Raw genomic sequence first — 17,611 nt, 5'->3', positions numbered from 1 at the left:
TTGTGCCTCATGATATGTAAGGCCGAGATCCTTTTCCACCAATTTAGCTTCTCTCTAGCTCTGCCAGTATTCTTCTTTTGGTTTTTTTTTTTTTTTATACAATCTTTAGATTTTATTCTCTATGTAGAAGTGAATAAAAAAACATTACTATTATATACTCTCATCACCTGACATTTATGTCAGGTGATGAAAGTATATAATAGTAATATTTCAAATAATACATTCACAGTTAAAAAAAAGTATAGTGTTGAAATCAGTACTGGGCATTCCCTGTTTTTGAATGCAACAGTATGTAACAAAGGGCACACGAGGATTGAGGGTCTTGGATTTGGTCATCTCATCAGAGGATGTAATTATAAATGAGGTGTCAAATCATCCACCAATTGGTGAGAGTGACCATGAGGTGATTACCTGGGTGGTTGCCAGCAGTGCGAGGACCTCTGTGAGAAAGGGTGTATGTTGAACTACAAGGGGGTGATTATGAAGAGCTCAGGAGACAGCTGGCGGGTGTAGCGTGGAATGAGGAGTTAGCTGGAAAAGAGATCATTGCAGCTTGGGGGATTTTCATAAAATGTTTAGTAGATGCAATGTCTAAATGTATTCCAAGGGTGAGAAGGTTAAATGAGGTGAGTGTGAGATGGATGAATAAAGAGATTAAGCATGCGATACAGAGAAAAATGGCATTGTGGAGGCAGCATAAGAGAAGTGGAAATAACCAATTCCATGAGGGTGACTTGGTTGGTGAGGGTAGCTAAAGAGAGGTATGAACAGCAGTTGGCTAATGAAGCCAAAAAGAATCTTAAGGAGCTCTTTTGATATGTAGCCAGCAAAAGAAAGAATAATTATGGAAGGATGACATTGATTAGAGAAAATGGTATAAAGACAGCTGATGTAGAATGTGTGATGGAGATACTTAATGAGCAGTTCATAAAGATCTTTCAATCTTGTGAATGTGACTTCATGGAAGGATTGAGAGGAGTTAATGATGATGGGGAGGAGAGACTGACTATAGGTAAGCAAGGGGTGTATGGAGAGTTGAGTAAAATAGATTTTAATAAGGCTGTGGGACTTGATAATATATCACCACGTATTCTGAAAGAATGTGCCAGGGAGTTGACACCTGCCTTGACATATTTTTTTAATACGAGTCTCACACTTGGTCAAGTTCCTAAAGAGTGGAAGGAGGGCAAGATTGTGCCACTTCATAAAGGAGGTGATCGAACTCAAGCATCCACCTATAGGCCTATCTCTGTGTCAGGTGTTGTGGTTAAGTTGTTGGAGAAGCTTGTGAGAACTAGGATCCAGAGTTGGGTTGATAACAATGGTATTATCTTTGATGGACAGCATGGATTTGCTAAAGGGAGGTCATGTTTTTGTAATCTACTTACTTATTACGATAAAGTGACTGCTTCCTTGGACAGAGGAGAAGGATACACAGTAATATACTTGGATTTTGCAAAAGCTTTTGATAAAGTACCTCATGATAAGTTGACAGTCAAACTAGAGCAGATGGTGTTGGATATTAGATTAGTGCATTGAATTGGAGACTGGCTATCTGATAGGTATCAACAAGTTGTGTATGGGGGTGCGATATCCGGGAAAAGGAAAGTCACTAGTGGAGTGCCTCAGGGGTCTGTTTTAGGACCATTACTATTTAACTTGTATATTAATGATATTGGCAAAGATTTGGATGGAGATATTCAGTTGTTTGCAGATGATGCAAAGTTGGGACGAACCATGAAGTGTAGTGAAGATGTTGTGGCCTTACAGGAAGACTTGAATAGATTGAGTGATTGGGCACGGAAATGGGGATGCGAATTCAATGTTACAAAATGTAAGGTTTTAAAATTTGGAAAAAAAGATGGGATGCAGAATTTATGCTTGGTGAGAATATATTGTTCGAGGCAGAGGAAATAAGAGATCTGGGGGTGATAGTGGATAAGGATCTAAAATTTAGGGGACACATCGCCAAAATTGTGAAGACAACACAAAGACTTCTGGGAATGATGCGGAGGAAACGTGTAGAAGTAGGGAGATTCTTGTTCCGTTGTATAAGGCTTTGATTAGGCCACACATGGATTATTGTATCCAGATTTGGTCACCGGATTTTCAGAAGGATGAAGAGATGTTGGAAAGGGTCCAAAGGAGACTGACTAAGGTAGTTTCTGACCTCTGGAATGTCGAGTGTGAGGAAAGATTGAGGAGATGTAATTTGCAGAGTCTGTTGGACAGGAGGAATAGGGGAGATATGATTAGAGACCTACAAGTTGGTAAGGGGTTATAGATTATAGTTTACAGAGAATAGTGAGAGATCAGGGGAGAACCTGAGGTCATCTCTGGAAACTGTATAAAGAGGGTGTGAGTAGGGGAGTGAGAGACAGGTTTTTTTTGTGCAGAGTTGTGAATGATTGGAATGCCTTGCCTGAGAATGTGGTGTCTGCAAAGAGTTTCATTGTGTTTAAAACACGGTATGATGAGCTGTGTGTGTGATAAAAGGACCTCCCGGATGAGTCTTTGACTCCAGTCTTGGGGTGGTAATAATAATAATATACATGCATATTTTTATCACCATATGCTCTTTACTGCTATATAAGGCCAACTAATGTATCCCTAGATTTAACTGTACATTATCATAGGATTTCATATAAGTGACCTATCTATTTATGATATTGGTGCATTACCTAAAATCAACTTAAGCCACTGTCAAATAGAAATGTGTGTGGAAAGAAATTGGCTGTGCAAGCTTAAAGGCAACCCCCCCCCCCAAAAAAAAAAAAAAAATTATCCCTGTGGATATGTTGTTATTAACATCTGAATTACATGCAGTCATAGAACTCCATACTCTCTCATGCAAAAAGATAATCGAACTGTGTCTTAAACTCATTCACAGTTTATGCATTCAACACACTTTCAGGCAATGCATTCCACTCACCAATTACTCCCTTGCGAGGAACCTGCCACCCTCCTGCTCCCACCTTGGCCTCTTGTTCTACCCTTGTCTCCCTATACTCTATGAAAAATCTCCTCAGCATTAATCGGATAACAATCCCTCACCAACTTTTTGATGTCTCAGTGGTATACCCTCTCCATCTTCTATTCACAAATCTCTGCATGTTGCATTCTCTCAATCTCTCCTCATATCTAGCATTCCATAGACCTGACACTTCATTAACCTTCTCTGGATCCTTTCCAATACATCATCAAATCTGTGCACAGTATCCCATATATAGCCTGATGAGAGCTTATATTGGGTTGGCAAATAAGTTCTTTTTTTCAGGGTGGAATGAAACACATTTTATTTAATATATATAATATGTATTAATCAGCTATATATTGACCCTCTTTATCAATGACCTCTTGCCATCTGTCCACCAACTTCATTATGCTGCATTCATAAACTGATCCAGGTGTCTTTTGACAGCTTCCTCATTAGCGAAGGTTTTCTCGTTCAGAGAATTCTGCAACGATCGAATAAGTGGTAATCGGAAGGTGCCAGGTCTGGTGAATACGGAGGATGTGGCAAAACATCCCAGCCCAGACGTAACAGTTTATTCCAGGTTGTTAACAATGTGTGGGGTCTGTTGTCATGATGAAAGACAACTCCTTTCTGCTTTGCCAATTCAGGATGTTTTGTGCTAATTGCATGGGCCATTAGCTGTGAGCAATAGACAGTTGAATCAATCAATATGCCTGACGGTAACACCTTTATAATCCCACCACGCAGAGAGCATGATCTTCTTTGGGTGCAATCCCACTTTTGAGGTTGTTTGCGGCAGTTTGCTCTTGTGTCCCCACGATCTTTTATGTACCATGTTATCATGCACGACCCATTTTTCATCTCCCATAATCATCCGCTTCAAAAAAGGATTGTTTTCTTGGTGACGTCACAGCGAATCACAGATGGATATGTGATCAGTCATATTGTCCTCAGTCAATTCATGCGGCACCTAAACATTGAGTTTTGAAACATATCCCAGCTTGTGCAAATGGTTTTCAATGCTTGTATGGGATATGTTCAGTATTGCAGCAATCTCCTGCACTGTTTGTGACGGATTTTTGTCGACGATATCCTTCGCAACACTCGAATCAACCTCAGTCAGGCAACTGGCACAAGGCGCATCACTGACGTTGAAATCTCCAGAATGGAATTTGGCAAACCACTTTTGGCATACGTATTCTGGTAAGGCACCATCCCCATATACGCTGCATATTTTTTTATGGGCTTCCGCAGCTCGTTTGCCTTTTTTAAAATAAAAAAGCAAAATATGGTGGTAATGTACATTATTTCCTTCCATTTCTAAAAATATGTTACACACATGCAACTGAAGTAGGCTGAAAGAAAATTCACTAAAAAGGTTATGTGAAATGTTGCCTTTCAACTGTGCAATAGCGTTGTGCAGTAGCACAATAATAGTGACAGGCAAAGCGGCTTAAACTTGTACTAACGCATCAACTTAAATACATAATCATAAAGGAGGACTGACATGTAGAAGATGTCAGTCCTCCTCATTATTGCTATAACTGTTGCAGTGTTCTAATAATTTTAGCAATGTAACTTCGAAACTTCAAGTCTTTGTCCACCATCACTCTCATATCTGTAATCTCTTCCACCTCGTTCAAAATTTCCTCATTAATTGTATACTTTGTTTTCCAACCTTGTCTACCAAATTTCAAAACCTTGCACTTTGCAAGATTAAACTGATAGCTTGCCTACTTACATAGTCTATTGAGATCCTCCTGCAACCACAACATCTACTCTACCTCTCCTACTACTTCCCAACTTGGAATCATTGATAAACAGCTGCATATCTCCAATTAAGCCACTCCATATTGATATACAAGTTAAACAATAATAATCCCAAAACAGATCCCTGTGGTACTCCACTAGTGACCTTCCTCTTTTGGGATATCATTCCTCCATACACAATCTGCTGATACCTATCTGTTAGCCAGTCGGCTATCCAACTCATTAGTCTTTTATTTAATCCCATCTATTTCAATTTAGTTACCAGCTTGTCATGTGGCAGTCTATCATAGGCCTTTGTAAAATCCAAGTACACTACTATGTGCATCTGCATTATCCAGTGAATTTGTCACCTTGTTGCCGTAGTGCAATTGGAAGAACAGCGGAATTGTGACTTTCGATTGGAAAACACCTGGGTTCAATTCTCGTCGTAACGATGGGAAATCCTTATATGGGCTTTTTCAGTTAAAGGTGAATTAGCCGATCTCATACGGTGGTAGCAGGGTTTTTCTCTGGAAAGTAGGGTTTTTCATCCTGCGTACAGACAAATTGACCTTCTGAACACACGCTATTTACAGACAAAAATACTGTTGTTAGTGATTATGATGGGCAATAGATCGATAGATGCCATTTGTGATAGTTGTGTCACAGTTGGAGAATTAAGTAGTAGTGAAGAGGATGTTGGAAGTTTATTTTGCACTTGGTTGGACTATAATAAATTTAGTTTAATCCTTTATCCAAGTGTAAGCAAACAAAGTCTGCACCTGTCTTGAGTGGTGCAAACAAAGTCTGCACCACTCAGTCCTGAAAATATCTTCAGGACTGAGGTAAGGTGGTCCATCCCTTGGCTACTCATAGCAAAGGTGAACAAAGCTCTCATCACTCCTTGTCTAAATATCTCCCTTTGCTATGAGTTGCCAAAGGATGTACCACTTTACCTCTGTCCTGAAGATATTTTCAGGGGCAGACTTTGTTTGCTTACACTTGGATAAAGGATTAAACTAAATTTATTATAGTCTAACCAAGTGCAAAATAAACTTCCAATATCTTTCTCTAAATCCAGAGTAATTTAATAATAAGGTGGTACATCGGTTGGCAACTTGTCTTGGTAATATGACCTCTCCATTGCTTCTGCCTTAGTATCACCACTCTGGGTCTGCCTCCCACTGACGAGACCTAATAACGGTCAAAACCAGTCTGGGTAGTGGCCCTTCCCTTAATGCATAGCAGTATACATGTCCGCGAGGAGATGTGCTTTGCATTATGGGAGATATTTAGACAAGGAGTGATGAGAGCTTTGTTCACTTTTGCTATGAGTTGCCAAGGGATGTACCACCATACCTCAGTCCTGAAGATATTTTCAGGCGCAGACTTTGTTTGCTTATACTTGGATAAAGAATTAAACTAAATTTATTATAGTGGAGAGGATGAGATGTATTGAGCGAAGTAGAGTAGTGTGCCCTCCCACGATGAGTCCTTGAACTCCCTGGAAGTGTCACGTAATAATAAAGAAGCAGAGTGCTAAAGCATGATCTCCCCTAACAAACCCAGGCTGATCAACCATCATAAAGAACTGAGATAAAGAGCCAATAGGTTTCACTTCGGTGAACTTTTAGTGTTCTATATTCGGCATGAAACTCTTAGATAGATTTTCTATCTTTGAGTTTCTTATTCGGCTAAGAAATAATGTTGGATTCGATATCCACTTAATTTGAATAAACATCATAAAGAATACTATCATCAACTCATTTCTGAATCCTAGTCCTCAACCCGTCTAACACCTTACAACTCCTCCAGGCACACAAATTGTCATTTTCAAAAATTTATTAAATTAGTTGTAAATGTTAATTTATTTTATCATTTTTTATTTGTAGCAAATCAACTTTCATTATATATAATCATTACAGAGTGATTAATTATAAAATATAACTAAAGCTGATTTGTTAGAACTGTAGTAATTGCTACTTAGCATACAAAAGTATTCTGCCTTCTACAGGCCAAGAATTTAGACTGTAGATGACTGTAGAGAGTGATTCAGAGGATAAACAAGTAGCAGGTTGAAAAGAAGTTGGTACTAATAGTTTGTTCTAAATATGAATCCTAAGCAGATTATTTTTATTTATGTGTAATGTTAGTGACTGCATTTTTAGCAGAACATTAATGGGACTATTATAAATGCACTTAATTGTTTTGAAATGGAATAATTCATGAATACTTGAATGTGCATTCATAATAAGTCTGTACTCAAGGAAGGAACATATAAATGAAAAGCAATCCTGGAGGACACTGTTTCTAATAATTGCAGTTCTGTATTATAATAATTGTGCTCTAAAAAATTATTATATTTTCAATATATTCTACAAAAATATCTTCGTAATAATTCATGACTGTTTCATTGATATAAATTTAAAATGATTCAACTAGATCGTGTTTCAGTATAAAGCATGAAGGACACAGAGCCATTATCTTTTGCAGTTGGATCACGGATTTTATGCGATAAAGAATTTGGAACAGTTCAATATGTTGGGGAACTGGAATCAGTGTCTGGTATTTCATTTCTTTAATATTGTTTGTTAGATATATTTTGTTAGTCATGATACATCTATTAGATATGTCTATAATGGAAATCTTTGATAGCATAATCCATTTTTCTCACCTATTTTCTTCAATATGCATGAACATAGAATAGCTGAAACATTAGACATCTCATTAATATTTACTGTGATTACAAAGTAAATGTTCAATGTTTAGTTGAAGGATACATCTAACTTTATTTATATTTTCATTCAAAATTACTGACATCTATACTTTTTTCTTACAAGATAAAAATGTTCTTACATCAGGCAATATTTTAGTTGCCTATACCAGTTGAGTAGCGGTGAGGGGAGAATTGTGTATTTTTGTTAGGCAAGTATTTTGATTTGCAATTTTTTTAGATTCTTTTAGATAGTATCATGGAGCAGAGAGTCATAGACAGATCAGATAATAATGTGCTGGTGTCGTGCAAGATATAGTTCTTCCTAGCCAAATCGTTCTACCTTCCTACAGCAGAGTCTGATCATAGATATAGGGTTCTGACTGCCATAAAAGTGTACCTTCCCTTTTTGGAGATGACAACAATTGTACCCTTAGCTAAGTGTTAGATGACATTCATCGCCCACTGGAACATCACCATCTCAGATTGCTCATTGTAGGCCTGAAGTACCTTCTACCATGTTTGACCTTCAGAGCAAACTTTCTGCTTTCAGTCTCCTGTCCCCCCCCCCCCCACCTTTTCTAACATATATGGGTGATGTCCTTCCAGATTACGCCAAACATACTATAAGAGACCAAATCTTCACTCAGTGGTACAGTAGTAATGCACTTCTATTGCATTTCTATTATCATCATCATCATTAGTGTTCTGTCTCTTGACAGGTCCAATGTTATAACTCAGCAGATTCTCTTCCCCCAATTTCTTCTGTCTCTTGCTTTCTCCTTCATTTCCTGATATCTTCTTGTTCCCATTATATCATCGTTAGTCGTCTTCTTCCTCTTGGTCGCTTTTCTTCAATTTTCCCTTCTATCATTCTTTTCAGTAGGCTGTCTCCTCTTAATACATGTCCAATCCAATTATGCTTTCTTCTTCTTCTTCTTCTTATGGTCTTTAGTAAATTCCTTTCTTCTTCAACTCTTTGTAATACTTCTTCATTGGTGATTTTTTTCAGTCCACTTTATTTTCTCCATTCTTCTCCATAACCACATTTCAAATGCCTCCAACCTTTTAGCTTCTTTCTTCCTAATTGTCCATGTTTCTGACCCATATAAGGTCATACTCCAAATATAGCACTTAATAAGCTTTTTCTTTAGATTTTTATTCATTTTATTAATAAACAAATTTTTCTTGTTATAAAAAGCATATTTTCCTTTGTTAATTCTTTCTTTTATTTCCATGTCACATTTTCCATTTTCTTGTATCATACTACCAAGGTATTTGTATTGTCTCACTTGCTCTACACTTTCTCCATTCATCATCACCTTGATACTTCCTGGTTTCCTGGAGACTCTCATCACTTTTATTTTCTTTGCGTTAATTTGCATACCATATTTTTTGCATATATGTTCAAATTTTTGCATTAGGTGTTGTAGTTCATCTTCGGTATTAGCTAATATTGCTTAATCATCTGCAAATCTAATATTTTGTATTGTTCTTCCTCCAATAGTGATTCCACTTTCCTCTTCATAAAATGCTTCTTTTATGATTTCTTCTGCAAACATATTGAAGAGTGTTGGTGACAGGCAGCATCCCTGTCTTACACCTCTGCATATCACACATTTTTTAGTTTTTCCTACTTTTTGTCTTTATTATGGCTGTCTGGTTCATATCTAATTCAGCTATTAACCTTCGGTCTCTCCAATCTAAACCTATTTTGCATAATATTTCCATCAGATTTTCCCATTTCACCATGTCAAATGCTTTTCCAAGGTCGATGAAACAAATATAAACTTCTTTATTTACTTCTATATTCCTTTCGCATATGGTCCTCATTACTCCAGTTGCATCTCTGGTTCCTCTGGCTTTTCTAAATCCAAATTGATCATCCCCCAGAAAATACTCCACTCTATTATACAATCTTTGATTTAATATTCGTAGCAGTACTTTGAAGGCATGTGAGAGTATGCTTATAGTTCTGTAGTCACTGAGCACTTGCCAGGAACACTCAGTAGGGAAATACCTCTGTAATTCTCACATTCAGTTTTATTTCCCTTTTTGTATATGGGTACCGTTGTGTCCTGAATAAGTTATGAAATGTTTATTATAAAATATTCAGGTCACAACTTTAATCCAACTTGAGCAGAGAATATGGAACGTTGGCAATAGGATAAGTGTAAGCTGTTTACAAGTGCAAAACAATTAAAATTTAGGAATTGTATAAAATTGTATAATGAGCTTTTATATATAATCTGTATTAAGTGTGAGCCAGATATAGAGATCCATGTAAGCTGGCAAATCCACTTGAAAAGACCAGTCTCTTGTACTAAAATAGCAAAGCCTATGAGTCAGGGTTCAAGGGTCACTTTTGCTGTCCTGTAAGAAAGGAGGGAAAGAAGTACTGGAAAAAGAAACCTAAGCGTCTTCCATGAAGAGAAAACAGGTATACGTGCGAATAAATAGAGGGAGCTAAGGAGATCGGCGTGAAAACACGTGACCGCGTTGGCACGCATTGCGAAGATCGAGAATTACCGAGAAGAGAAAATTTAACAAAACGGTCAAGCATCCGACACTCGCTCTCTTTTTTTGGTTCTTGTTTCCTGAGTGTGGACGTGGGTAGAGTCCCGCTCCTACGGAGAAGTCCAGGCGGACGTGGGAGGTATGACTTTTGTCGCAGTGTACCTAAGGAGGCTAGCTATTTCCTTGGACTAGGAAGGCTATGCTTTGTCGTGCGATGAAAGAAGCTCGGAGATGCCGTCTGTTCTTCCAGGCTTTTTTTTCCTGGATTCCTGGTTCCTGATCTCTCGGACAGTGGTCGAGCTCGCCGTCGAGGAAGTTCCTGGCTAGTCGTGGAGGCATTTGGTTCGCCTGTCGTAGAGTTCGTAATGGGTCAAGCTATATCTGTGCACTAGGATAGCTGTGCATTGCCGTGCGACGGAGGAACCAAATAGAGCCGTCTGTTCAAGGCAACGTTACCATGTCACCTCCCAGTTTTCCCGCTGAGATTCTACTCGCACAGATCAACGGGAGATATCCTCTTAGGAAACTATACTGAAGGCCTTGATGACCAGACAAGGCAAGAAAGAAATTAAAGAAGTTAAGGACAGAGATGGTAATATAGATCTTTGAATTCCTATTTCCAGTTATAGAAGAGAGTGAATCCCCTGTGAGAATATTTTGTAATGGACTAAAATTAAGGAACTGTGAGAATAGCCTATAACTAGGCATAGGCCTGAGATCATGTTAAGATTTGTTTGCCCTACGAGGCCGAGTAGATTTTTGATCAAGCTAAACTTAATGTATGAAGTGTGTTATTGTGTTAATTCATGGCCACGTGTATTAGATTGATATGGTGATTGCCTACGAATTCATGCTAAAGATGATTGTATTAGTGGTCAATGCAAGTTAATATGTGTGATTAGTATAATTTAATTAGAACCTTTAATCTAACTTGAGAGCATTCATATTAACATGTTTGCATTGTGTATTTGTATATTTCCTTAAAGCTCATTAAATTGTTTCATTCAAGTACCTGCCTGATCTGCTTTTGTCCTATGAATTCAAAACTACCGCTCATAAAAAAATCAACAAACTAAGCGGGATAAATCCATGTGTACAAATATTTTAAGCAAGCCACGACTGTGAGAAAGAAATAAGCGAACGGAGGGATAAGATTAATCTTGATCTAGTTATCATGTATCACTCTGAAAGGGTCACCCTGGGTAAGAATCCCATCTATCCTAGGTATTAGCTGGCGCAGTGAAAAATAAATGTGTTGATACTTATCGGGTGAACTCTATCAGATTGTTGTGTGATTAGATAATGATTAGAATACAGAGAGGCCAATGAGACTGCAAAGAGTTTAAGGGAAGAATATTTAATAGGAAATAAGTGTCTTACTTGCGTATGTGAGAGAGGAGCTAAGATAACTGTAGCAAAATAAACAAACAAGTAATAAAGGTACAGTGATAGACAAAAGAAATTAAAGTTTAAGAAAGTATCAAGGGAAATAAGCACGACAGTACTATTAGAGCTCTACTCCATTGGGAATTTGTCTCCCTCTGTTTAGGCTTTCTGAACTATGCTGTGCAGCCACTGTAAGACTCTTATACCACTATACTTCAGCATTTCTGGTCGAATATCATCTACTCCTGCTGTCTTTCAAGCCTTTCAAGCCTCAGCTTCAAGTATGAATGTGTATTCCTGACTGCATGACTGGTCAGTGTTTTTTACCACTGTGCTGTCATCACTGCTTGTTTCATTTAGCAGTTTTTCAAAGTAATTACTCCATACTTCAAGGGTATCTTTTTCTCCCATTTTCATGTCACCTTTATCATCTCTAACTCCTTTTACAGTACTCTTTCCTGCATTCCTAAGCTTCTTCAATAACCTCCAGAATATTTTGCCATATTCTTGATATTTATTATTATTATTATTATTATTACGGGTATCTCCATGGAGTCAGTAGACTCATCGCGGGAGACCCAAACTAGCAAAACAATATCTGTCATATCTCTTCTTGAATTCATTTACAGACGAAGAGCTCACAACTAAGTCAGGCAATGAATTCCACTCATTCACCACCCTCCAGGCAAAAAACCTTGTTCTGACACCTTTGTTAACCACACTCTTCTTTAATTTCCAGAGATGACCTCTTGTTCTTCCATCACTATCACACAGCTGAAACATTTCCCCTGCATCAATCCTATAAAAACCTTTTAGTAATTTGAATGTTTCTATCATATCCCCTCTTCTTCGCCTATCAACCAATCTCTGCAATCCACAAGCTCTCAATCTATCAATGTAGGGAGCATTTTTTATATCACTCACCAACTTGGTCACTCTTCTCTGATTTTTTTCTATATTCTTGCCAAATCCTCCCATGACTTTTGTTTAGCTAGTTTTACACAGTGTTTAGCATTCTAGCATTTGTCTCTGTATTCTCGAAGAGCACAAGCTGACTTATTTGCCAGGAACTTTTGATATGCTTTCTTCTTTTCCTTCACTGCCTCTTTAACTTCCTGTGTCCACCATAGAGTTCTAATTTTTCTATCCTTGCAGACAACTTCACTACATGCCTCTTTAGCTGAATCAATCAGGGCCTTCTTCAAGGCTTGCCACTGAATCTCCATGGTTTGATTCCTGTTCTCAAACTTTTTCATTTTTTCTTCAATAATCTTTGTGTATTTTAGTCTACAGTTCACATCTGAGAGCTGCTCAACTTTTATTCGCTTTAAAACTTTTTTACATGTTATTCTTTTCAATATGAAATTCAGTTTTATCATGCTCAAGGCTAAATAGTAATGACTTCCAATTTCAAATCTTCTGTACACTCTGGTGTCCTGCACCAGGGAGAAAACATCACTATCAACAATAACATAGTTAATGAGACTTTTCTTATTCCTTGCCTCTTCTCTCCATGTGAATTTGTGCATTTTTATGTTCGAACATGGTGTTAGTAATAACCAGTCCATGTCCTGAGCAGAAATCCAACAGATATTTGCCATTATTATTAGCTTTGCTCTTGTCTCCAAATTTTCCCAAAATATTTTTGTATGTCTCACAATCATTTCCTACTCTGCTATTTAGATCTCCAACAAGGATTAACTTTTCATTTTTCATTGTGTCAGTTGCTTTTTCTAAAGCCTCAAAAAAATTCCTCCACTTCTACCTTAGTAGAACCTTCTGTGGGACCATAGGCACAAATACTCTCATTGTCCAGTTCCCCATTCTGATATTTGTACACATCACTCTACTTGAGACTGACTGCCATTCAAGAAGATTAGCCTTGTATTTTGTGTTGAATACTATGGCTACTCCTTATCCTTGATTGTCATTGCCTGAATATAACATTTTGTATTTATTGCTCAGAAAGATCTCACCAGTTTTTGTCTTTTTTTTGTTTCAGTCACCTCTATTATGTCGATCTGGTACTTATCTAATTCCTCAGCTAGCTCGATTTCTTTGCCATTCAGGCTTCTTATGTTGATAGTACCGATCTTTAACTCTGGTGATGTTGAGTTGGGGTGTGTTTTCAGATTTGTTCCAGTATCTGACGTTTCGCTGTTCGCCCTGGTTCCCTGGCGAAAACAACGGGGGCCTTGTTTAACCAGGCGATGTCTCATCCGGCATGAAATTTTGTCATGTTGTACCATAATTTTTTATTTTGGTTTAACCAATAAGAATAGGATTTGGTTGGCTAAATCCCAAATTGCCAGCCCAACCTCGTTCTTTCAGTATCCAGGTAGATACCCAACAGGGTGCACCACAAGAAGGTGAGGATTAGACATTAGGTCAGAAGCTCTGGTCAGTTCTCCGCTTCTCCACATAGCCTTTAAAGGCTATGTGGATGTCTCCTCTCAGTTCCATGTAAAATAACCTGTCTGTACTGTGAATTTAAATAGCTGGAATATATCAAGGGGAAATTGTGAATTTAGTAAGTTAAGTATTTCAGTCAATGGTATATTAGTGAATAATGAGGTGATATCAAAACTCATCATTAGGTTTCAACTATTTAAGGGGAGGTTTTCTGAAATACTTTTTAGGTGGATAGAATTTTTAACAAAAGAGGGAGAATTGTTTGTGCAAGTAGTTCGGCTAAATGTTTAGTTAGTTTATATGTAGGACTATTAGCCCTATCTACAATAGGGCGTAAAGGTGTACCTTGTTTGTGGATTTTTGGAGCTCCATATATTCTGGGTGTTTTAACGTGAAAGGGTTTGAATTTGTTGACTGTTTCTTTCTTTTTTTTTTTTTTAGCTCAGGAAGTGTCTTTGTTCAATAGCTTGCACACCTTATTCTTTTGTGAGTTGGTGTGATCTCGATTTGTAATTTGATATGTTGACTGGTCTTGGAGAAGTGTGCAATTTGCTTTCATACTCTGTTGTATCCATTACTACAGTTGCGTTTCCTTTGTCTGATTTGGTTATTGTAATGTGGTTATTATTGTAATGGGAGACTTAGAATGGATTAGGATATTGGCCACATCTAATCTAATATTATTGGCTATGCTGGAGGCAGATCGTGTATTCCACGTTCAATGGAAGCCATTATTTTGGTTTTTGGAACTTTTTTAGAAGTAACGGCAAAATTGTGTCCACGACTTAATGCACTTGTGGCTTCTTTAGTTAAGGTTAATGATGATAAGTTCACAATGCCGCCACCATCTACCACAGAAGACTACAACAAAACTATCACCATCCTATACATTAAAGGCATATCTAAAAAGATAACTAGGGTGCTTAACAAACACCAACTGCGCACTGTATTTAGTTGCCAATTTTACCTTATGTGAAATTGGCAACTCTCATCCATTCACCTAAGGACAGATTCACTCCTTTATCACATCCAGGAGTCTATGAAGTGCCCTGTTCTTATCATCGAGCCTACTATGGACAGACATCCGCCTCAGTGAACACAAAAAATATATCCGGCACTTTCGTTATTGCAAGTCGGGTCTGGCAGACCATGCTTTGGATACCCCAGTATACAGGATCAATTGGAAAAAAACAAAAGTACTGCACAGAAGCTTCTACAAGTCAGAGAGGTTGTTCCTGGAATCAACAGAAACCTTAAAACATACTCCAAACCTTAACAAGTATGGCTGTATAAATCTACCAAAGATTTGGGAGACAGTCATCCTAAGACCATATTAATATTTACTTATTTTACTTTTATTTTTTTCAAACTTTGGACTGCTATTTTTCAAAACTTTGGACTACTGTTTTTTTTAAATTTTTTTTTATTATAACTTAGATGGCGGCGTATTAAGACTTTAGTCTTGTGTTGCATGCTGCAATTACTTATACTAGCCCCCACTGTTACACCGAATTGTGGTTGTCTCACATTTGTAACAAACTTTGTGTGCTCTGAAGATGCTGGATATAATACCAGCAAAATATTAGCTTTTAAGTTAATAAATAGTTATTTTCTTATCAACCTGTGTTCGCATCAATACCGTTTAAATTCAATTCAGCATATTAAAATTTGTATTTCTTGTATTGCTTGTATTTCTGAATAGTAATTCTTGATATAATTTAATAGGTATTTGTCAAACCCTCGTTTTTCTAGAATTTTAATGAGTTTGCTTCTTTTTAAGAATTTTAATGAGTTTGCTTGTTCGAAGTGAATAAAACAGCAGTAGAGTATTTTATTTTTGTCTCTCATAAGATCTGCGAATCTGTTTAATGTGAAAATTGCATCTATTGTGCTTCTGCTATTTCTAAATCCCATTTGCTCTTTTTCCATTTGTTCCATATGGATTATTAAGGTATCCAAAAGGGAGAGAGACTGTTTTTAGATTCATATTCGATAGTGAATTTTGGAAGCACAAAGAGGTTATTTTATCTAGAAATTGTAGTAATTTTGTCTCTGTGTGGGATTACTGCAAAGATATCATCCATGAATCAAAATAAGATTCAAAGGTTTGAGGGAAAATAGTATTGAAGAGTTGGTTTTCTTGATGTTCCATAAAATAATCAAAAGCTGATGAGATAGGATTGCCCATTGTTGTTGCTTCAGTCTGATTGTACAGTTTATTCTGCCATGTAATGTAGCCTGCATTGATGGTGAATTTAAACAGGTTAATTGACATTATTCCTAGGGAAAATCAGCTTACAAACTGAAGTGTGTCTCAAAATTATTTTATCTAACAGAGCAGTAATGTTATCTTTGAGTTAGTGTTGTTCTTAATATAAGAGCTGGTGGGGTCAGTGAGGTATCAAAGAAGATTAGAAAGATGTTTGGCAAGGTGTTAAATAGAAGATCTGATACAATCAGCTTATGGCATATTGAATGGCCACCTACTAGGAAAGACCATACAGTTAGAAGATGAGGATGGTGAATTTGCCATTTCTTAACAGTGGTTGCATCCCATTATTGTACGTGGTTTAATAATTTATTTGCGAGTTGATTTCTATAAGTTGATTTCTTGGCAATCACACTGTAAGTTAACATCATATATTGTTTAATGAAATTAACATGTTTATTAATAAAAAAAAAATTATTTATTATTTCCTATATTTTGCCAAAGTCAAATCGGCATCATCAGGGATTAATACACTTGTATTAATCTCTGATGTGTACTTCAGTAACAAAGATGAAAAAACATAAGAGATACAGGAAGACCTAAAGTGTTACAATTATGCCACCTATTGGCTTCGGTTGGGTGTTCTTGGTTGTTGGGCTGTGACTGACTGCGGATGAGGGTGTCCCATATGAGGATAGTCTGATACAACCGTATTGTTTAGATAGGGTTAGTTGATAAGAGCTGCAGCTGATTCAAATAAAAGCCTATCGTACTTGAATTTGCTTCAGTGGAGTAAGGTGGCTTTTTTCATTGGATCCTGTACCGGGTATCCAGGGCATGATCTGATAATTCTGAGTAGTTGTAGTGGTGGAAACACACTACAACTACTCAGAATGTAATCCTGGTGCTCTGATATATGGATGTTGGCTGTCCTACTTTGTTCTTAATAAGAAAGGTTGCAACTGCAGAGTACCTGGTAAACTCCAGGTAAATCCAGAGTTTGTAGCTGGTCTTTGGTGGAGCAGATAAGGGCTGCTAGCTTTTTGTGTGGTTTATAGGTGGTCACAAGATTGTGCTTTTTTAATATCTTGGCCACCTTTTCTGAAACACCACAGATATAGGGGATGGTGATAGATTCTGTAATCTATGTTTGGGAGGAGGGAGGGATGGTGTAGGTATGTGGTGTTAAAATTCTTTGTAGTTGGTGGGAACTGATGGCCATTGGCCAAAAAAAAAGTGTTTTTTATGTGGCAAGTTCTCTGTTGAGTGCAGTGTTATCTGAGCATATTAATTTTGCCTGGTGGACTAAGGTTTTTAGACTGAATCTCAGGGATGCATTTGGTTGTCTGGTAACTAAGGTGTCTAGGAAGGGCAGACTGTTGTTGCTTTCTATTTCTGTCATGAATTGGATCCTTGGATGTTGGCTGTTCAAATGGGAAAGGAAAGTGTGTAAGGTGTCCTGCCCATTTGTCCAAACTGCAAACACATTGTATGCATAGCATAGCCAAGTAGTGGGTTTAAGATGGAGGAGGAGGAATTTAGGGCATTGTTTTCAAATGTGTCCATGAAAAAGTTAGCCAAGGAAAGAGGGGAGCACATGACTGTACCCTTGATTTCGTTATAGAATTTTCTTTGTGAAACAAAATAG

The 17,611-nt window shown here is 37.4% G+C and overlaps 1 protein-coding gene across 7 annotated transcripts in view; it reads left to right on the top strand.

Moving 5' to 3' along the window:
• The window catches only part of Tbce (Tubulin-binding cofactor E), a 319,945-nt gene that overhangs the window by 27,581 nt on the left and 274,753 nt on the right, over positions 1 to 17,611 (top strand). For all 7 annotated transcript variants that reach the window (XM_090399269.1, XM_090399264.1, XM_090399265.1 and 4 more), the window contains exon 2: positions 7,169 to 7,291. In XM_090399269.1, the coding sequence (XP_090255395.1) occupies positions 7,189 to 7,291 (103 nt within the window). In that variant the 5' untranslated portion in view covers positions 7,169 to 7,188. The remainder of the gene's footprint in view (positions 1 to 7,168; positions 7,292 to 17,611) is intronic.

Source organism: Typopeltis vanoorti, chromosome 10 (assembly GCF_054136105.1).
Source record: "Typopeltis vanoorti isolate ZY-2024b chromosome 10, IOZ_Tvanoo_1.0, whole genome shotgun sequence".
Taxonomy (NCBI): Eukaryota; Metazoa; Arthropoda; class Arachnida; order Uropygi; family Thelyphonidae; genus Typopeltis; species Typopeltis vanoorti.
Note: the sequence above shows the minus strand (reverse complement) of the source record. Positions and strands in the feature narration are given on the sequence as shown.